The sequence below is a fragment of the Indicator indicator genome, chromosome 2 (assembly GCF_027791375.1).
Source record: "Indicator indicator isolate 239-I01 chromosome 2, UM_Iind_1.1, whole genome shotgun sequence".
NCBI classification, from domain to species: domain Eukaryota; kingdom Metazoa; phylum Chordata; class Aves; order Piciformes; family Indicatoridae; genus Indicator; species Indicator indicator.
Genome location: NC_072011.1, coordinates 45,348,251 through 45,373,323, shown reverse-complemented (window position 1 = coordinate 45,373,323; position 25,073 = coordinate 45,348,251). Strand labels below are relative to the sequence as shown.

Genomic DNA, 25,073 nt, shown 5'->3' with positions numbered 1-25,073 from the left:
AAAAGCTAGCAGTAAGCTTAAAGGTCTGTTTCAAAGAAGCATGTATATCATCCCAGTGCTTTCCATTTTAAAGTTCCTGTTTTTCCAAGTTGTACAGGATGTGTGCTTTATCTTACATGGACAGATGTACAATGACAACATCATAGACTAATGCCTTGTAAATTCAAGTATACACCACTGCTTTTTCAAGAAATGGGACATATATGAAACAAATGCAAGGCTGGGTTTCATAGAATTGTAGTCACTTGAAGTTTGTTGACAGGAACAGCATGAAGCATCTTGTGAGGTTTCAGAAGTCTAACTCCTTCTGGACAACAGGTTGATGTGGGATAGTCCACAGCCTGCAAGCAGGCTACTGAAAAATGGTTCCGACAAGAACGCAGACAGATGCTTTTGTCCTTAGTCTTCGTAAAAATGATCTCTCAAAGGGACACACGAGATCACTGCAGCATGCCATACAATTATCACAGCATAGCACAGGTCATCCTGTGCTATGTGCTAGGAACCACCTTCTTTCTTGTCTCACAATGGTACTGCTTCTTCCTCTGCTGAACTGATTTTAAGAATTGCAGGCATCAGTTCAAAGTACAGAAAAAGGAGGTTAATGTCTAGCAGCAATCAGGTAGGAAGAGGAACAGCTAACAATCTAGGGCAACTAGAACATTGCACATTAACCCTACAGTAGGTCAGTGCTACTATCAATACAACAATCACCAGCGGGAAGGAGGGATTGCAGTGTTTTCTTCAGCTAGCTTGAAGTTATTTCTGGATTGGAAAAAACACAGAAGACCAGAGCAGGATCTCTGATGTTGGTGGAGTAAATGTTTTTCTCATTGCTTATTCTTTGAAAATAATAAAATGAAGAAAAAAAAGATAAAATAAATACTGAGGAAGAACCAAAGTTTTGGAATAGTTCCAAGCAAAACCATACAATCCTTTATAGGGAAATGGTGGCCAGTACTGGCAGTATTGTACACAGGACAATAACTGCTTTTAAGTAGCAGTCTAATCCTCACTGCTGGCTGGAGTCAAGGACTCTTGTGTCTTCACTCTAGCTCTCACAAGCAGTTTATTGTCACAAAGTCCTTTAATATTTTTGTTGTCTGCCACCATGCTTACCTACCTTAAAAGATTGTGAGACAGATTTTTTTGCTTGGATACTTCTGGATTACGGACTATTTTCACATGAAAGGGGATAGGGATGCGTTATGTTTGCAGCATACAGCAACCATTTCTTGTTCATAAAGCATTAAGATTATACATTTCAGCCACTCAAGTTTTCTTCACTTTGAAGACTAGGACACTAAAAGTAGAGACTGAGGTCAGCAACCTACAAAAAAACCTACAAGTATAAAGTGGTAACCATACAAATACAGTCTGAGTAATTATGTACAAGAATTACCACATCCAATCATCCTAAAAATGTGACTGTAACTGCCTGCAAATAATTAGTTCTTGATTAAGTTACATGAAAATACTGCATTTTACCTACCTAGCAAAGCATACTTGTATAGACATGGGTAAGCAAGCACTGAAAAAATGTTCACATTTAACCATCTCCTTGAAGTGCCACAGCGAATCTCCAATGCATATTTGTGGTAGACTGATGCCACCTCCTGGCCATTTTGATAACTTACAGGCTTCTGTATCTAGTTCTCAACTATTTTTGTTTTAAAGGCAGCAGCAGCAGTTCATTCGTGTGCAAAAATACTTATCCATTAAATGTCTCTATTGTCAGCTAAAAAAAGAATATGCCTGACAAGTGTCAGCGTGTAACAATCAAGCTCTTGCAAGATTGTCAGAGGTGCCAAAAAAAAGTAAACTCAACCCCACCTCCACAAGCTGGCCACAAATTCTAAGCTTCTCTACTTCCTCCCATTTTGCTTCACAGCCTCAGGTCAGGTCAGCTTCACAGAACTCTGAGGCCATAAGCTGTTATTTGTTCTCAACTACCAGCTATTCCTCAAACCAGCCATGCACTGCTGATCCTGTGCAGATGTATGAGCCAGTAATTCCACAGAAGGCTGAAGGCATCTGTTTATTCTGAGCCTAGTCTTTGCTGAAGCACTCATTTCAGAATTAGCGCCCCCTTCAGCTTTACACATGGCTCAGTCTGTACCCTAGAAAACCACAAGTTAGGAACTCATAATTTGCCACAACCCCCCCAAAATCTGATTGGCCAGAATACCCATGGTGAACTGGAATGGCTCTGCCAGTGTCCAAACTGTATTCCCTGTAATACCTATGTGAGTCAGTAGCCACAGGGCACTGGGGGAGCCAGTAGGCCCTGGAACTTCAGGGATAGGAAATGAAATAGGTATAAGTGGGACAATATAAACTTCTCTTAAAGGTTCAGTACAGGTGACTAGAATTAATAGTCTTAACAGTGTGGCCTAACCAAAAAGGCACAAGTATCACACCCCCATTTTTGAAGACTAGAAGACCAGTAAGATTTCTGTATAGTCTGCTTCCATGCCACATTACCTCATGCTCACCTGAGAGGGTATCTGGTAACGAGAATTGTATGAAAGCTGCTGGAAGAATCAAGCTGACCATTACCACCCTTTCTTCCTGCAGTTGGCCTGTGACTCACTAGCAAAGAGCATGTGAGGCAGCCTCTGGAAAGAAATCAACCGCCTCTTGAAGATACTTGTCTTTCCATCATCTTCTCAGTGTTTCTTGCCCCTGAGCTTTAAGCCTGGCACACAGGCTGCCCAAGAACTGCTGTCAGGCCTGTGATGACTTCTAAGTAACTGACCATGGCTGTCTCTAAATTCTTCCTTCTCCACTCCCTTCTCACTTTTGATTTAGACCACAGTTATAAACAGCATGCATTTCAGCAAGGCCTCCCCTTAGTAACCAACTACCTGAAGTTCCTGTAACACAAGCTTGCCTACCTCTCATTAGGCTGCTATACATTTGGATAAAATCATGCCACCAAGCAGAACACATTCTTTTTCTCCCACCACCCTGGAGGCTCTTGGCCTGCAACCAATCTACAATTGCATGCTGCCTACTGAAATAGCAGCTCTGTACCTGACATCCAAGCCTTGAATCCTAAAGGGACCCACAGTGGTGTGAGGCATCTCCTCTAAGGCAAACCTTATGCTGCTGTGCCCCAGGCCCGACTAAGGAAGGGCAGACACGAAATCCTTCAGGCTTACATGAAATGCAAAGGGGAAAAACTTTACTGCAATGTTAGCAGGTAACTGGCTCTCATTCCAAGTAAACTACACTTTGTATTTGCCATCACTACTGTTCACAGGGTTATGTGTAGTGTCATTAGATCACATCCTGCAGGATTTATGGAGGGGAAGAGGTTGAATTGACTCCTGAAGGTTACAGAAGCATGTCATCCTTGTGTGCAGTGTGCTTAGCTCTTCAGACAGGCCTCACATGGCAGGAAGTCAGCACTTCAAGACAAAATTATTCCATGGGAGATTTCTCCTACAGTTCCTAGCCATATATAGCTGCTTTTAAAGGCCTAAAACAGCCAGCATGCTCAGATTGCAGCTGTTTCTCCATACATTTGGATCCCTGCCCTAGTTCAACCTGAATACTTGCATGCCTGTACTCCCCCTCCACCCTAACATATATAGGGAAGCACTACATACACAGTGTCAAAAGTGCAGATACCAGTCCGACTCTACACAGCACAGTTTGGTTTGGTAGTTTGGATCACTGACACCACAGGCATACGCTAAGAACCAATGTTATTTTTTTACATGAAATTAAATTGGAAGATCTAATTTGCATACAAAAGCCTGAGTGCTGCAATCCAAACCAGTACATGAGGACAATCAGGATTCACTTCAAAAACACGTAATTGCTCCAAATGAACACATTTGTGTAGAGACAGCTTTTCCAAGAGCAACTCACTATAGACAGATAGAACCTGGCTAAATATCATGCTATTCCCTCAGATCACGTCTGAGCTCTACAAGTCTCTTTTCAACACTGTCTCCAACACCAGTGCATGGGTGAGGCAGAAGAACTGCTTAATTAAAAGCAACATAAATTATGTAATATTTGTGTAAAAAAGGTATTCAAATTTATTACCAGCCCTAATCTGATAGCATCTCCCAACTAGCTCTCCACGCCTAAGCCAGAAAAATTTATTTTTTTTTCTCCGTTACATTGATTTATAGCAGACCTAAATAGTTTTTTCCTACATATTTTCTACTAGTCCTCCTCCAATCCCTGGAAATTTATACAAAAAATCCCACCCTACTTGGTTAGAATTGGAAACAGAAGAATTCAGAGCAAGGAAGAAACACTGAAAATTTTCCCTATAACAAAACCTTACTTTTCTACACTTTGCTTGGCAGCTCTGAGCTCAATTCAATCTGCCAAGTTTAAGGGAAATAAATTTCCACATCTGAGGTAAGCCTAGTTTCAATGAAGCAAGATCTGAGTTATTATGAAGCCACGCACTATGCATGTATTTCAGTACTGATCAAGGGATAAGGTTTCCACATCAAACAAGAGCAGGATAAACACAATACCAGTTCTGCTGCAACAGCTTTCATCCACTGGCCTTCAACCACTAGATGTCATCTACATACTACACCAATTCTAACATGAAGAAAATTATATGTTGGCTGGACTTCAATTTTTCTTTAGGTACCTCTGTTAAATTCTATAGCATTAGTATAAACAAGGCATATCAAGGAAAACAGTATGTCGTCTTACTCTAGATAGTAAAGGCAAAGCAAAAGCCTCTAAGACTACCATGTCAGTTGTTTGTTCTTGTACACACAGGCAATAGCTTTGACTAGGAAAAAAATAAGTAAGGTGCTTGTTCTTCATCATTGTTTCAACAATGTGCCTGAAATCTTTACAGCTCATTCTCTTAACTCAGCCTCCTGGGAACAAGATGCAATTAAGATGCAGTTATGATGTCCATTAAAATGTAATTCTCATAACACATTCCCTCTCCCAGCATTTCACTGAACTCATGCATGTTCTGTCTTTGTGGAAGGTGCAAGAAGCCACTCTGGAAGAGCAACCTGAAATACAAACAAAATATTCTGGAGTAGTTAACAGCAAATTGCTAATTTACACATGCCCAGAAATTTGACTTACACAGGAACTACAGACACACTACAAAAAAGTAGCCACAGGGAACAATTTGAAATATTTTTAACTATTTTCACGTTACAGTATGTTGTTGGGTGTTGATAGGACTTCAAAGTGATGAAGGAAAAACATTGCATCAGTACATATTTACTTGCCACTGCACTCACTAATGTTGCATGCTCCTCTGCTTCACGTCATGAGCTGCCCCAGCCTGTCAACAAGATACTAATTTGTCTTCCTTGCTAAACTTTTCCAGTAATTCATTGGATAAATCTATGGCAATCTTTCTTGCACTCTGAAGATTCAAACCTTTAAAGCAGTATGAGCAGGCAGACCTGTCTACCAAGGGGAAAACCAGTAACTTTCATGAGGTTTGCAGAAGGCAAAATAACTATTTTTATGTATCAGCTATATGTAAGAAAGTAGAGCAACTGCAATGCTGCTCATTTGCTTTACTATCTCCACTGAACAGTAACTCAGATTAGGTAAACACTGAAAGTTAGTATCTGGCCATGTCTACCTTCTTTCAAGAAGATTTTTCAAGTGGTACTTGTTTCTAGAGCCCTGTCTGAGACTTTTTTCATCATTAACATAAAGCTTGTATCTACAGCTGAAGATATGGATTAGTTTTGGCTGATCTTTGTTAGCAGCTAGATCTAGTTAGCATCTGCTTTCTTCTAAGACTGAATCCATGCTAGACCAATGGGCTGCAGATTATGTTAACCAAGACAGCAGAAGTCAGGAAGAGGGGTGTGCTAGGCCATATGCACGGCATATACTCTTAGAGTTCCACCTGTTCACACTTTAAGGCAGCAGTAACCTTTCCCTTGAGAAGATTACTAGAACTGTATTTTGGCAAACTTATTTTGCATTATGGTTTTAAATTATAATTTCTTAGGACACACAGGTGCAGAGATTGAGGTAAAACAGGACACTAAGAATGACGTTTTGTCTTTACTACCAATTAACATGCTGAGATCATGATTGTTTATTTTAACAAGGCACACTAAGATATACAGAACAAGTAACTCAACAGCTTTGAGGAATTTGCAAGGAAGATGCTCACGTACTACCAGTTCCAGAAATTCATGAAAGATGAGAACCTGGCAGATTCGTAACAACACAAAGTACCCAAATGTTTGTCTTGTCTTGGTAATTTATTTACTGTCTCAACACTGACTTCCTCTCACATGGTTTTCCAACATGGCCTGAGGTTCCTTCAGCTTTGATCATCTGACACATGCAGTGAGAATACTTATAAGCCCATGAGTTGCATGCAACCACCTGGTTAGATACCATCATCAAAACCTTGATCAATATTGGGAACAAAGGAAGCAAAATCAATGTATGACCCAAGAGGAAAAAAAAAAACAAAACAAAAAACACAGCTGCACTGAGAATGAGCTTGAAAGCTGCTACTGCTAATTAGCAGAAGCAAACAGATGATGGTAGAGGAAAAAAACATCCAGGGCTATACCTGAGCATCCCAAGCCTGTTACTGATTCACTGAGTTCCTTTTTATTGACAAGAATGACTACATACATGAATCTCATCTTAACTCTTACATTAAAACCTCCACACTGGTCTTTAAAGCATATTATTAGCCCACATGGACTCAGAGACAATACACTGTGCTGTGGTCATCTCTGCTCCAGTACAAAGGCACACTCTCTTGGACTTGCTTTTTCACCAGCCCATTTGAAGACAAATACTCATATTCCTCCTCATACACATTACGAAGTAGACAGATGCCACCACAAATGAAATTACAGCTCAAGTTCAAAAGTTTGTTAAGCTATAATGTTACCTGTCAGGTTTGTATTAAATGTCTTAATCTCCAACAAATGTGATAGCAAGGAGAGTACCAGAAACACCAGCCATGGATACAATATTGACAGTTTGCCCGGAAGAAATTAAACACCCAGTTACAGGCTAGGTTCTTACAACTGTTATCTATACAAACCTCTACAAAGCAGGTATCTGTTTCTCTTAAACTTTGAGCTTTACACCAAAGGCTAAGCATGGGATATTAGTCTTTGTTCTCTACATATTCCAAAAACTCCAGCTATCCAAAACAGAATTCCTCTCAGGTCACCTTCAGTTCAACTACATTCAACAGCAGTACTGTCTTCTACATTTCAATTAACTCAGAACAAAAAAACGTGTTGGCTGACCCCAAACTAACCACATGCAGCTCCAGTAACCTAATAAGACAGCTTCCACAGTATGTTGGTGATATTCTCTGGGACTTACCCAGAGGTTAAGAAAAGAGAAAAGCTACAGAGAGGGCACATTTCTTCATATAAAAGTTACCATCAACTCCTACTTCAATCATCTTTTGCCAGAAAATTATGAAAGATCTATCTTTAAATGTCCTTAAACAAGGGATGTAGCCTATTAACAATAAAAGCAACTTTCTTCTACAGATCTGAAGAATTTCATTAAGTTTCCCTGGCAAGTAAGCATACAGCAATGCATCACACTGGGATACTACAAGCCACAGCATACATACCTATTAGCTCCTCTCTCAGAATACAGTACAAATGCAAACTAGCTTCCTAACAGGATCGTGAAGCATGGTGACACCTAGCAGCAGCACACTTGCAGTTAATCATAGTAAGTTAGAAGCAAAATGACCAACTTGGACTTCAGCAGCCACAAGTGTCCAGATGAAGCAAACTGAATACAATCCACTAGTGTTAAGACTTATTTCAATTTTTTCCAGTGAGTTTACTTATACAGCACATTCTGGAAAGGTTTCAGTTCAGTACAAACTCCACTTAAACAGAAATAGTGTTCAAGGTATTACAAGCAGCACAATAACCACAGCTACATAAAACACTACTTTTCTCCTCCTTTAAAGCAGTAAACAATGATGAATATTCCATGCATAGAAAACACTGAGCACTATGAAGAATACAATAAAAAAAAGCAATGTAAAACAACAATCTCAACCAACACAAGAGACCAAAGTAGCAATCCTTGCAGCAGAATTTTAAATTAAAGCAGGTCTTTCTCTAGTGTTAGGGAATCACAAAATGCCTGTAAATCAAAAAGGAACAAGGTAAGGGATTGTGTGCCAATTTGTACTCTACTATGAAATCAGGAATGGATAATACTGTCAGACAAAAGGAGGTGAGGGAAGAACATGCAAAAATCTCTCTCAGGTAGTGTAACGTTTTATAAGCCTCTTAACTGCTTGTTTGAAAATCTTCCTGTTACTTCCCAGCACAGTGACACTGTGCTATTTAGCAGCATTTTAGGCTTGTACAAACAAGATATTTACATGGAAAAGACTTATTAGCAATTAGGCCACTAGCAATTTCCATGGAAGCAAGAGTTAATTTTCTGACTACATAATGAATATAACAATTCGATTCAGGTTCTTTTTTCTACCTCTTCCAGAATGTACAATAAGTAAAAGGACTAAAGATCTATATGAACATCGTCAACTTAAGCTGAAGTGGTATGGCAAGTTCTGTTAAGTACCTGATGCTTCTGACTTGCTTTTAGTTTGGAATATAAATCATCTCTGTAGAGAGAAGGTTATTAAAGAAAGCATATTTTCTGCAATATAGGATGATGAGATGTTAGCAGACGTCCAAACTCTGCAGAAATCAAAACAGCATTCAATTCCTTTCAAAGTGATTGCTGCTATGAAAAATAGAAATTCTTCAGAATACCACTATCAGATCTGGCTTTCTAGTACCATAAAATAAACTAAGAATTTCCTATTTCTTTAGGACACATAAGAAGGCCCGAAGACTTTATTTTCCTTTAGACATAGCATCTGTACATCTGTAATACAAGCAAGCATGTTAGGTACTCCCATAACATACAGCTTTACACTCAAAAGTTTCATGATACAGAAGACATTTTTCCAGAAACTAGGGAAAAAACGGAAGTGAGTTAAATCCAGACATTTGGTGACATGGTGATTATTAAAATAAAGGCTGGCACTTGGTAAAATCCAGCATTGTCAGAATTTGTAAAATTAAACCAAGTGAGCAATGACACACAGCAGAAAGTTACAGACTAGATTTAATTAATTACCTTGTCACAAACTGAAGTTACTCTCACACAGCTCTCATCACTGACATTCAAGAACAAGTGTCTCCGAGCAATATCAGAAGAAATCTACATTTCATTCTGTGTATTGAACTCTGGTTTTGCTTCAAGGTGGGGTAAACTAAACCACTGTTCACACATCAATCTGATATAAATCAGTAACACATTTATATACGCTGTGAGTTGTTTGGGTTTTGCTGTAAGTTGTTTCAGTTTTGCTGTTTGTCTTTTAAAAAACCCAAAACTTCACACTACTGGAATAACAGTACAGTATGTTAAAATAAACCAGTCAGACTTCATTTAAATGAATTAGACAACTTTTACTAAATGAAAAAACCTACATTTAAAATACGTATTTAAACCAAAATGGAATTAGAAAAAAGACTTGAAAGAACTTGCTCACTGTGTCAGAAATCAATATACCTCTTGCATTATATAATGTGCCAGTTCATAAAACCTAAGTTACCAGAATCCTCAATATAACATTTTCAACGACAATACTGAAGTCAAGAGTTTTACATCTACTGATGCACATTTAGAATGGTACAAATCTGAAGCTTTTCCCCCCAAAACCTTACATATTTGACAAAATTCAATAAAAGCTTTTGTAGTCATATCCAGTGCGTATTGAATCCTAAAGCATCACAACTTTGTGCCTTTCATTTATCCTAGTTTTGTATCTTCTCTGTATCCTGCCATTTGCCAATGTTGACTCTTTTAAGAAAGGAGAGAACTGAAAAGAAATACTGCATAACTCTTGATCATGTACAGAAGTTATTGCTACTATAGTACACTACAAAGCAGAAGTTTATATAATAGTATATGAAATTTGATCATGAAAATCCAAAGGATAAAATCTTTAGTGACATAAGCCTTATATTCATGTTGGACATTCCTACAGCATTTGCAGCTCACCACTTATCAGTTAGCCTACTGTCCACTGATGAACATCATTTAAACATATCTTCTTATGAAAAAGAAGGTCAGCACTCAAAGGCTTAGCAAATAAGGATCTTCATGTCCTGTGGAACTATATAAGATGATTTTTGATGCAGGTAGGGAGTTACCTGGAAGCTAAACATGCCAAAGGTGTTTCATGCTAATAAAAACTAAAGCCAAGGTACCACATAATCAAGTTACCAACTAATAGGCAGTATCATTTTTGTCCTAAATTAAATGAAGTGCCATAGCACAGTGTAACGTCAATAATTTAAAATAGTGTAGTGCACAAATTCCATGTGGGACAGTTTAAGTTAAAAAGTTAAGACAGTTTTCTGTCTCACTTTATGTTGGCTGTCAAGCTGTCCAGTTTGGGCATTTTGGACTTAGTTTTACCTTTTATTCACTATCCTACTATAAACTTTGCATTATAATGGAACACACATTTGGGCAGCATTATTATGAACAACTGGGGGCTAGAGGGAGGATAAGGATCAATAGCTGTTCTAAAAAGCCCCTTTCTCGTTTCAATTTCAGAGAGAGAGCCAGGAAATAAGACTACATACCATAGTCTGCATCATTCTAGCTACAAAATAACCAAAGTAAAAGCAATCAAGCAACAATAAGACCACATTACACAAATGGAACACCATGCTCTCATCTGGTTTAACTATTACATCAAGTTTTAACTGGGATGTTGGTCAACTTTAAAAACCGTGGTAGATGTGAGTATGTAGTTGCAATAGTTTTTTCCTAGTTTCGTTTTTACTCTATGTTGGATATTAGAGCTTGGAGCTATTTGTTACAATACAGTGTTGCACATCTTTCTACTAGAAAAAAAATTAATAAAGATCCTTTACCCGTCTCTTTAAGTTAAACGTGTGACATCATAAAGGGTGTCAAATGGCTGGATGGTTTTACAGTGCACACTTATTATATACTGTAATATGGAGTTTTGTCCTTGACAGATCTGGTGGTGTTTCTACATTACTCCTTTCTTCACCTCTTCTTCGGAGGATTAGCTGTCCGAGGTGGAGTGACTGGACGTCCAGAATTCAGTCCACCATACTGGTACTTGGCTTTCTTTTCAGATGGTTTCAATATCTTAGAGAAAATAAAGACGTTTTTGAGCCAGTGACACATAAGAACACTCCAAACACTGTTAAACTAACATGGAATCTCATTCAGCAGACACAAAAGGGGTGAAGTGAGGTAGAAATTACATTTCTATATATTTTTTTATCCTATATATGTCAGCAATACTATTTCTAAATACTTTTAGTTCTACCACTACATTGGAGTGGGAAATGAAAAGCAAAGGGACTGAAAACATGTCCAGGAAGGAGTAGGGATTAAAATCTGATCAGAGTAACCACACTAAAACAGTCTCAATAGTCATTAGTCTGCATAATTGGATACTCTGATCACTAGGTATGACTAAAAGGAATCACCTAATTAAACTCTGAAATGAGCATCTGAATAGAGGGAGTAACTTAATATGCAGCAATTTGGAAAACAGCAAATCCCACACAGTTCTCAAGAGAATAGCTGGTTTGACATTCTAATTGTCCACAAACACCAGTTTGCTGTGCAGTCCTTTCTGTAGCTCAGGTATATTATCCTAGTATATTATATATATAGCTACTACTTGCTGTATTGTATTATTAGCATTACTATATTACCTTAGAGTAACCATAAGCACATCATCAAGCAGACAAACTCAGTTCATATAACCATACACATAAAGTAACACTAATGTAAAATAGATCATACCTGAAAGGAACACATTAGAGTTTCATCCACACTCATCATGCCCCCTGCATTGTCAAATTCGCCACAGTAATTTGGAGCTGAGAACAGCGTGACCAACTGCCGTTTAGCAAAGAATTCATATCCATCTTCAACCACCTGTCAACACCAGACAAATCAATACAGCTCACAAAAACAAAGGTGAATTTTGAAGAAAAGTGCCGGACTTGAGGCAAACAGGATGCGTATTACAGAGATGAAGAGAAATCATCAAAAACACATTTTATGTCTTGGCTTTCAGACTCAGTCAATTCAGTCATTTTGTTTTATTCAGGCAAGAATGCTGAATCAGGTAGCTGAACTTGTCTGACACTTCCAATGTTAAACATAGATCCGTTTGACCAGTATTTTCATGCTTGGAACACACTGCCAGTTTAAGAATTCCCAGCATTTTGTAGCTTATATTCAGAATTTGGGGGTTTGATCTATTAAGTAGGAGTACTACTTAACCTTCCTTGTATCTGTAACCATGAAGCTCCACATACACTGGTGTTAATCTTACAAACCTTCAGTGTAGGTTTTTATGTAATTTTGATGCTTTATCTGAAAGCAAAGTGGTTCTGCCATATTTTTTCAAAACAGTGCAAGTTGTATGATGCATCAGCTAAGGACATTCTCTCTTCCCTAAAATAGAAGCCTTACATTATAATGGAGTGAAACTAGTGCAGCAGCTGCTTACTTTGGTCCAATCACTATGGTCTTTTAAAGATGCCACAACTCTTTTATAATGAGCTGAACTGACTACATGTATATAGCAAATTGGTAGCAATCTTGATCAGCAACTTAGAAATATTAATATCCGTTCCACACACTCACTAATCTTCTATAATATTTTAGCAATAAAATTTCAAGGAGAACATTTAAGTGATCTGATAGCAAACACAAACCTCAGACTGATGCAGAATAAAAAAAAGCCTGGTTTTGTTTTACAGCAGAGGACAGCTTTTAAAAATTACTAAATAATGGAAGCTATATGTTATCCAAGAAATGGAAACCTGTGTCCACCTGGCTAGGACACTTGATTAACTTAATAAAAACAAAAGAAAAAAAGAAGAAACCAAACCACGCACAAAACCCCTAAAAACCCAACCAAACAACAAACCAACAGAAACCAGAACAAGTGTAAAGTACTTAGAGTGATGATGACAAAAATAAAATTTGCTTTCTGCACGTTTCAGTAAGTCAGACAATCTGTGCCAATGTACTTTAGATAGATGAGCCAAAATGAAGGCAGCAATAAGAGCTTTTATATACAGACTTGGTTTTAGAAATGTTCAAAATGTATTTAATACTTCCATGATGTGAAGACAGTTTAAGCCACAACTACGAGAAAACTTGACTAGTACTGAAATGCAAGAACTCTGAATCTTCAGTGTAAATCTCAAATTCAAGTCACTCTGCCACGTTAAACCTGGACACTGTACCTCTGAATACTCACATAATCTAACAGTAAACAGACAATACAAAAGAAAGATCAAATGGGGTAATCTAGTGTTATAGTCTTATTTCACTGACATTAGACATTCAGTTCAACAGGACACAGAATGACATGGCCTTATCCCTTTATTAGGAAGATTCTTCCTCTAGAAGTTTCAAATGTAAGCAGCACAAAAGAGGCATAAAGTCTAGACAGAAAGGTTTTAAGCAACAGCAACATAATTCATACCTGGTGGGCTCGACAGATCAAATCCAGATCATGACGGTTCAGAAATTTACTGACCACATCAGCACCAAAAGTGAAAGAGACCCCACGATCATTTTCACCCCAACCTTGCACATCTTTGTCTGGATCCGACCACAGGAGGTCACACAGCAAGCCTTTAGAAGATAATACAAGTGAAGACACTAGTCTTAGGAGGTATTATTCTATAACGTAAAATAGTTTTATTGTAATTACCAAAGCACCTCTCCTAAAGAAAATAAGCCTTATCAACAAATTCAGCAACATTTAAGGTGCAAGTCAAACAAAAGACATGGTTTGCACAAGTCTGGAGATTTCCCCCCTTCCCACCTCAGCACTGACAGTAACTTGAGATAAATGAAATCAGAGCCAAATAGTTATTTGAAATAGTATTTAACACTAATATTCAACATATTCACAGTGAGCATTTGAGGAATTTAAAAATACTGCAGTAAGTGCACTTTAAAAAGCAACCATCCATTTCACAGCTTACCAAGAAAGTTTGAAAGTTGCAGTAAATTTCAATTCCTAAGCCAGTCAAAGACTGCAAATAAACTTCAACCACAAGCTTCTTAACACTGAACAGCTTTTATTCTTACTTTTCTTAACGTGAGTGAATAACCTTATACGACTAACAAAAATTTAACATGGCAAAATCCTGATATGTTGCTTCAGGCAGCGCTTTCCGTTTGCTTGGACTACTGCTGCTTTTTCAGAAAGCCTCATGCCAAACAGTCTGGAACCTAAACTAGAATGACAAACCTCTCAGGCTTTTTAGAAAGAACCAGGCCAATTCAACTACAACACAAACAAAACAAAAAAGCATTAAAAATGTATTTCCTAGTTTTCCATGAAGTTGTACTTGCTTTAACTGTGATGACTAACTCTGGCATTAAATATTTAAGACCACTATTTCATAATCTGAAAGAGATGCCAGCAGGCTCCTTTCTCTGGCAATCAGAAGTTTGATTTACAATTATGTCTGGTTATTTGCTGAACAAAATACTGAAGATGCTATTTCTTAAAAACCCAGACCCTTCAAGTTGTAACCAAGCAAAACTAATGTCTGATATCTGTTGTGAAACTTAGACCATTCTGTATTTACAGCAATCAAACCTCTTCAGTACCAGTCCCTGTTCCTCTCCAGCAGAGACTACAATTCTATTTGCTTTTAAAAGACAAAGAACAGAGCAAGTGCAACTGCATTTTAGATACAGTATCTATCCAGAAATATACCAAATACAGACAGCATACAAAAACTTCACTGAAATTTAGTTCTATATTGAATAACATGTTTTTCAAAACAGAATAGCTGCACTAAAATCCCTGATGGGTTCTTATCATGAATAAGGAGGGACAGAAGCTGCTCATCTCAGCTTCTTATGGAATGTTTCCTCTTCTATTCTCACCCCCCAAAATCAAATAATCTTTAGGGTCATACACAGTAGACAAACCTGTCCTATAATCTTTAGCAGTGCTGTAACAGAACCTCACAACAAATTTGTCTGAACTAAACTACTCTGCCCAAGCAGGTTTGCATTTTAACATGCAACATCCACCACTGCAATAGCATTACCTGATCAGGAGCAAACCACAACACTGCGGATACAACACACTCAAGATTACACAAAAGAGGGGATTAGTTTCCTAATAAGGAAATAATTAGCAATGCTGACTAAAATATATAATTTATAGCCTGTCTTAACAAAATGCAAATACTCTTAACAGTTAGCAAAGGCAAGTGATTTAAGTTGAAATACAAAGTTATACTCGAGTGAACAGCTTCCAAACCCAATATTATACTGCCAAGATAAACTGCAGTTCAGGTTGAAAAAAGCTTTTCTTACCAGGCTAGAAGAAACCATCACAATGATCTAATCTTCTCAGCATATGCTACACAATCATATACTAAGAATTCCTGTATCAACACAACTATTCATCAAGTGGCATCCCTTCACAAAGGGATAGCTATCAAGGACTTGTACCTCTCACAGAAGTGAGACCACTTAAGCTTATTTTTCATTTTCCACAAGATATACTTCCATTCTGTGATACAGGTTGTTTTAAGTAGGTCCAAAAGGCCAAGACATCTATGTCACTGTACCATATACACACGATGGGGCATTTCAGTTTACCTTCAGTAAACATCTGACTATTGCATTTTGAAAGCAAAATTAAGACTGAAAACTACAATGTAGATCAAATGCCTTTAAAAAACTAAAAAACTCTATGCTTATTTTCAGGAGGTACTAAGAATAGCATTTCAGTGGAGTGTCCATGGAAACCAGAACTATGTTTTACAAAAGCATTCCTGAAGCAGAGGTGGCTCAAGCGGTAGTATTAGCCTGTTGAATACATCTTTTTCTGAGAGCTGCCATAAATGTAAAGATTCACTCTTTTGTACTGACATTTTAGTCATGCATTGAGTAAGTAGCATAAGAGGAAGAATAATGTAGTAATTTATAGTATAGAAATACTCATTCACCAGTCTAGCAATCCTTCTCAGTATCAAATATATGTATATCATTTTACAGAAATGTTTTTAAGAGATGATATACTTATGTGAGTCTCTGAATTGCTCCTATGCAGCAGCACTGAGGAACATTACAGGCAGTAGAATTCTTCTCCAACATTTAGCTGCAATTTTGTGTTTCGAAATAGGTTTAGATGTGTTATCTCCTCTGAAAGTTAATTTCAGACCACTGTTGAAATCAACATTTTAAATAAATATCCCAGTCTCAACAGTTTTTAATTTGCTAGTAACAAAATTTGGAATAAATGGGATGCTGAGGAAGATGATTAAACTATTCAAAAGAATACTGGCAGCCCTTTCTCTCCAACTTATACGCTACATCTACATACGAAGCCTGTATTAAAAGAAAATGAGGGCTAGCACATTGATACAAGCAACTGAAATCCTAATAGCAGCAGGGCTTGTGAAGTAGGAGTTATATTTCAAAAAATGAAGAGGAAGAAGACATGGCCCCAAGTACAGAGAAGCCCAACCCCTTTAATACTCAGCAAGCTTTCAACAGTTATGTTCTTTGATAGATTAAAGCAAGGAAAACAACTGTTTGTTTGGTTTCATTTGATCTTTCATTACACTTCTAAGGCAAACTATGTGGATAACGTAAATGAAACTGGATACGTATCCTAGTCTGTTATGACAAGCAATAATAGCATGGGCAATAGCCTCTAACACAAGTCAGCCATAATGAGGAAAAAGACTCCCACCCTACACAGACACTGTGTTAAGTCACTGCATTTCTTGTACAGAAGTTGATTAAATCCATTTCACCAATTCAGACCTATCTAAATTCCATGTCACTTACCCGTATCAGGAACATCTGTAGGTCTCATAATTCTCCGGATCTGCTCCATTGACTGGAGATCTGGAGACAGTCCTGTAAGTAGAAGAAAACGAGTGACTTATTCATGTATTTTACCTGTAAAAAGGGTTCCAGAGAACACACAATTAGAGGTTCAAAGTCATACAGAATCCACTGTTTCCACTGTAATATAAACAAAAGATAGTTTCCTATAAGACAATTAAGTTCTTGAACAAAGGGACAGAGAATTATGCAAGTGAAATTTGTGAGAGGTTTTAATTGTTTTTCTACCTTCCTTTTAGCCACACAGCATAGAAATCTGAGGTTAAGTATGTTCTGCTAAACAACTAAACAGAGAACCAGTGAAGGATAGTGTTCACATTATCTAATACAAACTGGGTGTAGACAACCTTCATTACAACCACTTTATAGAAGCTAAACGTAAATCTCCTACCCCTTTAGAAGGCCACAGGCCAAAACAGATTGGAGGTGTGACTGGAATCAAGACATACCATTTAATTTCAACTGAACAGCCCTCACTAGATACTGTAAATACTAGAGTATGAAACTGCAATAGAAAAGGAGCACTAAGGTGGTCACCTACATCTACTTAACTCAGTGGCTCAGTCACTTATAGAATCATTGCACCTTGGTTACTCAAAAAAAATTTTTTTTTATAGACACAGCTCTTTCTATATAGTTTTGCCATATTAATACGTAATTGCAGACAAAGCACAGAATTAGAAAGCCACTCTTTGAACAGTTCAAATACACACTCTAGAAGTTTTGGAGGAATACAAGCATGCCAGAAAGCCTACCAGATACTTTAGCATCTTAACATGTCCTAACGTGTCTTAAATGACTCAGGTCAAGATTACCTCATTAAGAAAGTTGCCAATTCGGAAACAGAGCACGAAGGCCTAAGTTTGGCCAAAACATATTTCATACTAACAAGCCATATACATTTGACTCTGTTCAGAACTTTGACGTAAAAAAATCTGTCCTTGGAGTCACCACATAAACTAATTCCAGCTGACAGTTTGCACAGTGGCAACGTACGCACTACAGGAACAATGACTCCATGGCATTTGGTATAAAAACTTGAGGAACTTTTCGTCAAGCATTACTATTCTAGATTACTTTTGTTGAAGCAGTTTTAGGATAAAAGCCTCTGTCCTCATCAGCTTAAGTCTTCACAATGTTACTTTGAGGTTGTGAAAGATGGTAGAAATCTTACATTACACAGCACATCAAAGGAGCTTTAGTCAATTCTACTTAAAAAAAACAATACAGGGATACCAATATAAATTCAAGCAGATAATTGGGCATTTAAACTTTGACCAACCTACTACTATATCTCTCTCAAAAGTCATCTATTTGCATGCAGATTATTCTACTCAACACCACACCCCAAGATAGTGATGGAGAAATCTGAGTGAAATAAGAGCAACCACTTTGTGAACTTCCCTGAGGTCACACACAGCTTTCAGCGTTTCAGGCTGCAATCAAAATGTGAAGTTCTTTAAATAAATGCAAATTATTTTTACAAACCATGCCTCAACCTTATAGCTGTTAAATCTGGTGCTATTTTACATAACTGTAAAATAGAAAAGACCTATAAAACTGCCTGTGGTTTGCAGATCTCTCTGTAACCACCCAAGAAGTCTTCTGTTCCCCAACATCTTTCTAACTCCTCCTACACACCAAAGAAATGTGTCAAAAATTTGGATCCGCAAACAACAGTTGTACATGATCATCACTAAATGAAGAAAGCAAGAATGCAAACACAGGCTACTCAAGCTCTGTGTGAAGATTCTATCCCTCCAGTGATTGCTACATGTGCCCTACTGTACACTGAAAGACAACTGAAAAGTACAAAACTGAATTCTCTTCTCACATAATGGCAGCTAAGCACAGAAAAATTATCCTTCTGGGTACTTCCTTCCTGAACCACAAAAGCACCCCTTCCCTAAGGGAAACTGAAAATGAATTGTAATTGCTTCTGGCAGACCCATCAAATCAAGGTCTCTGTATCTGAACCACTCCCTGATCAGGCAGAATTGATAAAGTGAGAGTTATGGTTATTTATTTTTATGGTGCAGTCCAGGAAACTCCTCAGGTCTCTTTGGACAACATGCAAGACTACCAAGTAGATGTTAACATACATTTCACTGTCACTGATGTCACAAGAGAAACAAAAATCCAATGTTTGCACGTATTATGTAAATCCAGTATTCTACTAAACTAACTTAACTCTGACGTCTCAGAGCTTAAATCCAACGTGGTAAGACCAATGTGTTACATCGACATGACACTACAATATGGAAACTTGAAGATAATCACAAGGTCTCTAAAGAAGTAGAGAGTGGTGTCGTAGATAAGAGAACAATGTTGTGAAGAATATAAAAAGTAAAATGGAGAAGTCAGGAATGGTTATAGAACAAGCTTTAATGAAGCAGGATAAAGAGCAAAGTCAGAAGTCAAGAAGATGGCCTTAAGAAAAGGCCAAAATATAACTTGTATGAGCAATATGGAAACACAGGGAAGAAAGAGGGAGGTGATGGAACAGATAAAATGAAAGATCCTTTCAGCAGCACAAACATTTGGAGACGGGGATAGGAAGAAGTTTGATTTATATTGCAAGAGAGAACTCAGCCCTGGAAAGTCTAGGTAAAAAAGCTGACTCAGTATTTTGAGCTGTAGTAGATAGGCTACTGGGGTAAGTTAGGTGCCTTTTATTTTACTATGTTATGCGGTTTTGCAAAGTTTTATTATATATCCCAGAGGACAATATTTTTAAAATAAACTATGCAAAAATGCGCAATATAGTAAAAAAGGCACCTACCTTATCTACATGCTAGCTTCAATTTTCCGAAGAGCAGAACCGTTTGTGTCGCTGCCTCAGTGTTTATGATAGCAGTAACATCATGAAAGGGCGCTGACAGTCCATGACTTCATGGGATCTGGAATGCAGTTTAGATAAGACTGGAGAAGAGCAGAAAAAGGGCAAAACTTTTTATGTGCTGAATGGCCACTTTCACTGTCACTGTGAGTGACAGTCATCTCAGTTACAGACGAGGCCTGTACAAGTTTAAGGGACAATTAGCATTCAATAAAGTAGTAAATACTGCATTCCCTAAGAAACTCTTAACCCTTGTGATCCCCTCAGCTTTACACTGAACATGGCATACAGGGAATGGAATATCTTGTTGGTCAGTTCTGATTCATCTGTCCTATCTCTGCACCCTCAACATGATACATAAGATTTAGCAATGACCTTGGTCTCCACAGGAGCAACTATAAGCAGGAGCCTTTCTGCATACCAGTCCTTGATAGTTACTATAAGCATCAAATATCAATTCTAGAAGCAAACACTGGTCTGCAAAAATATACTGCCAACTTTAGAAAGTGCAGTCACTCAGAAGGGATTGAGCTGAAAAGCAAAAATCACTGAACAGAATTAGTTCTAACTCCAATCAGGACAGACAGAAACACAAAAATTGTATTTTGTCACCATTCATTCTCTATCATTTTCCTAAATACAAGATTTACAAGAGCTACAATGATAGCAAAATAATAATTCCTTCACCATCTTTTTTGGATACAAATTTATTACATGATTTTAGCTACTGATAACCTAACAGCTATCTCAGTGAATAAGTAACTTTGTATCTCATTCTTAAAATTATGAGATCTGGCTCATAAGGTAGGTACTGGTTCTTAAAAATGAAAAAAAAAAAGGCACCACATCACAGTAAGTGAGAACAAGATCAAAATGGGCTGTGAGAAAACAAGTACTTGACATGGCAGCGCTGTCTGGAGATTGGCAGAATGAGCCATCATTGCATTAATTTTGTATTTACAGAGATATTACAATACCTCAGAGTGTATTAGGCATAAGACTGATAGCTTATACTAGCAAGCACTGAAGACAGAAGCCTCCAACATAAGAGCAGGCAGGATCAATTTTAGAGCACATAGGCAGAGCTCTTGCAGAGATACCTGTAATCAATAATGGCAGCATGACAGCCATCATACAACCGCAAAGCCTGAAAAAGCCTGCCAGGAATTTACGGTGCATGCTATTTCTATTTCCAAACGGATCTGCTTGGTCAGACTAGAGGTTTTTGCAGTGGTCTCACTTCTGCTAATCTCTAATTATCTCACTGGCATGCGTGACACCTACCAGCCTCTCTCTGGATAACTCCATGCAAAGCACCAAGTTGTTTATTAACAGACATAGATGCAACAATAGCTGCTGAAAGGCAGGATGGTTCTTACTACAAGTAATTTGAAATTGTTGCCAATTGTTTGATCCTGCAAGGTCCTGAAAACCTGTAAACATCACTGCATATAAAAACATGGAGAGTCCCCTTCCACAAAGAAGAGCACCCAAGCAAGTTCCAACATTCACACAAGTCTTGGATAGACCAGCATCAAACACTTTTTTACTGTAGTATCAAGTCAGCGCTCGGGCACATACCTATAGAATGCAGATTTTTTTATTTTAAACAGCAAAAGTTTTATGGAGTCAACAAATGTCCCACTTCACGCAGTAGGCTTGACTAGGTGACCTCAGAGGTCCCTTCCACCAACATCTTACTAAAACAGCTAACTAGGGCAAGACTCTAGAGTTTGGCTTACTTATGAAAGCTCTTCTTTAAATTCACTGCTAGGGAAGCCAATGTTGGCCAAGGCTGCACTGATACTAATGGTAGCAAGTCATGTGACAAATCAGAGTTCTAGCATTTGGTATTCTTCAGAGAGGGTCATACAGATGGGTATACTTATATATGCATTTGCCCCTCAGGCAGAGGACCATGTATATTCAGGCTGACATCTTTCTGCTGCCAGATACACAGAAAAGCACGAGGCAACAGCAACCTATCACAGACACATGGTTAAACATCTCCAGCTAAATATCAGGTATGCACATTCACACTCCATTTGGTATAGCATTAACTCAAAGATCAGTTTAGACACAGGCTTTAAAGCAGTCATCAGCTTACCTCCATGACAACAGAAGATCTTCTCATCCACAATGGCTGCAATAGGCAGACAGTTAAAACAGTCTGTGAAGGTCTTCCACAGCTTAATGTTAAATCTCCGCTTGCCTACAAGATTAGGAAGAGAAGGCTGTTTTAAGTCAATCAGCAATACATGTCACAACCTGACCAAAAATATTTGCAAACTTTCCTCACAGGGCTTTATTTGTGTTAGTGTACTTAGGTTTCAACCTCCTACAATGATATTTCAAGGACAGCAGAAGACCAAGTAACTCCCTAGAGTGACTTGAACCTTGATTTGAAATGAACTTTTAGAAAGTTCATGGAATACTGAAATCCTTGCACTACTAGAAATGTCTCCAAAACTCAATAGCAGTTTCTTACAGTCTTTCAAAAGAAAGGGTTTTGCTTACATTCATCATAGAATCCGTAGATCCGATTGATGCTAGCACACTCATGATTTCCTCTTAGGAGAAAGAAATTTTCCGGATACTTGATTTTATATGCCAGTAATAGGCAAATGGTTTCCAGAGACTGTTTGCCTCTGTCCACATAATCTCCAAGGAAAAGATAATTAGCTTCTGGTGGGAATCCTCCATATTCAAATAATCGAAGCAAGTCTGTATACTGACCATGAATATCACCTGAATAAGAAAACATTTACCAAGGATTAGTGCAATAACAAAGAGTACACAAATCAAGAACTTGAGTCAGCTAATCACATCTTATTAATTGTTAATTAATTTGTTTTATTAATATTTTCTCTGAAAACAGAATGGCAATAAGAATCAGAGAGGTGGGAACCGTGTTAACATTACAACCTGAAACACTCAGTAAATGTAAATGTAAATAACCCACAGTTATTTGCTGAAGTGCCATGTCACTTATGAAGCCAACATGAAAAGCAAAAGCCATGGAAGTCTTCAATTAAGCACAAGCTCTCTAACCAAATTCTAATTTGTCCAAACTAAAATAAGGTCAGAAAGACAACCTCTAATTGACCAGCTACACTGCTAGGAAGCAAATGTATTAAAAAACAGTTAAGTCTCATTATTCACTGTAAAACAGATCAGTAAAAACTCTGGATAGACTGGATAGAAACTGAATGTTGTGCTGGCAGAAAGAATTTAATTCAAAGGTCAATTGCTTGTCCTCACGTAACATTGCGGTACTGAGATTCCCATCCCCTGGCACTTAGGATAGCTTGTTCTTCGATGCAGTTGTTCACATAAAAACAGTACATTCAAAGACTGATATCCCTCACCAGATACTCAACCCTAAAGGTGTATCTTAGGAAAAGTAATTGTCATGTTACTCATCACACTGGCAGTTTTAAAATTAAGGAGGCTTCCCATAGAATACCTCTGTGCAGTAATTACAACACCACAGCATATCATATCAGACTAGCCAAAACTAACTTTCTGGGAACTGGCCATAAGGTCAAATACAGAAAGCTGTAACTTGTAGAATACATGCCACATATTCCATATGAGCATAGAATTCATTACCAAAGTGACTGAATGCAAAAAAGCTATACAGGAAGCCTTCAATACAAGCTGTAGGCTGTATAAATTTAGTATCTCCTGGTCCCTTAAACTGAGCATTCCATAAATGCATTTTCACTGCTGCTGCTTTTCTTCATCAGAGCAGCAGCTACTATGGCCTTAAAAAAACCCCAAAACATAAAAAACCCAACAACAACAAAACCCCACACCCCAAACAACAAAATCACAACAGGGCAAAAAAACCCAACACACACACCTCCCTGCAACTTCTTCCATCTTAAAGGTCTCCAAACCCGTATGCTCAACAATTCTTAAAGAATACAGTGGTAAGAAGAGTACATAGATATACCCCACTCTTTCCATGAGAAATGCAATTATTCCCTCTCCTTTAGGCAGTATTCTTCTGTAACTATCTCTCACTCAGGGAAGAATTGCTTCCCAATTTTCTTCTAATAATGGGGAACACTATCTATTACCCAATTCAGGCACAATCTGAAGTTCCACTGGCTAAAAATCATTATCACTTATATTTCAAGAATAATTCCTACTCTACTTGATATTTAGCAATTTCCAGGTCATGACCAGAAGATAATACAAAAGACTTCTCCACAAGTCATTGCTATGCTGGATCTAGTACTCCAGAACTACAGTATCAATACACTCCCAAGACTTCACCATAATTAACTATGGAAAGAATATTGTAATTGTGTGCACTGTACAGAGCTATTTTCAGTTGCACACACTAGCCAGAGGGACCAAAGCACTTAAAGGATAAAGGAACATTTTATTGAAACAATTTTGTAAAGGCACTAAAGCATTCACCATTCTATTCAAGGCACTTGGCATTTTAAAATACAGCTTCATATGGGCACAAGTTGAAGTCTTTGAGATACAAAGTCTCACAGTAAAAACCATACTTATTTTAAAATGGACATTTACGTAAGTATATCTTTCATCTTACATTAAAACAGCCATTCAAGATGTGAAAGTTTACTCTGATTTGATTGCAAGAAAATACTATAATGGCTCCTCGGTCATTGCCTGAACATAGTTCAAAGCAGTACAGCTGCACATTTTGCTTTTGATGAAAGCAATCATCTATCTTTCACTTTTATCTAAACACATCTTTGACAATTGCTCTAATATTAAATTTAGATGCATGTGACGCTTCCTGGTGCTATACCTGTATCTGGAATTCAATTTCAAAATAACAAATGCTTTATTTCTGTGCATTTGCCACACTATTGTGCAGCTAACAGCCCATTCAGCTGCATCAACTATGAGAGAAATTAACTTTGAAGGTGGCTAATTATTCTTTGCAGACCTTGACTTATGTACAATCTAAATAGTCAAGTTACTGTTTTCCTTCCTTCTCTATTTTGGAATTCTGTGATAATACATTGATGCTACTATAGTCTTTTCAGTGCAGCATGAACAATGTGGTAAAGCTGGATTTCACCTTCTGGTCTGGTTTTTCCTCCTCACTCTATAAAGCAAATTAGTAATTTAAAAATGACTTTACCATTAGTAGTTTTTTTGTGGTTTTGTTTATATTTTTTAAATTGGTAATATCCTCTCTTAATGTAAGAAACATTGCTACACTAGGTTTGCCAGGAAGAAACCCAAGAAGTTAATCATCTTTGAGTGCACTAGTAAT

The 25,073-nt window shown here is 37.7% G+C and overlaps 1 protein-coding gene across 1 annotated transcript in view; it reads right to left on the bottom strand.

The window, feature by feature from the left end:
- Nucleotides 1-8,841: 8,841 nt before the first annotated feature.
- Nucleotides 8,842-25,073, bottom strand: part of PPP1CB (protein phosphatase 1 catalytic subunit beta) — a 28,769-nt gene continuing 12,537 nt past the window's right edge. Inside the window, exons 3-8 of the mRNA XM_054399193.1 lie at nt 22,325-22,555; nt 21,915-22,019; nt 16,909-16,980; nt 13,562-13,713; nt 11,860-11,994; nt 8,842-11,190 (exon numbers count right to left, since the gene is read on the bottom strand). Of these exons, the coding sequence (XP_054255168.1) occupies nt 11,086-11,190; nt 11,860-11,994; nt 13,562-13,713; nt 16,909-16,980; nt 21,915-22,019; nt 22,325-22,555 (800 nt within the window). The 3' untranslated portion in view covers nt 8,842-11,085. The remainder of the gene's footprint in view (nt 11,191-11,859; nt 11,995-13,561; nt 13,714-16,908; nt 16,981-21,914; nt 22,020-22,324; nt 22,556-25,073) is intronic.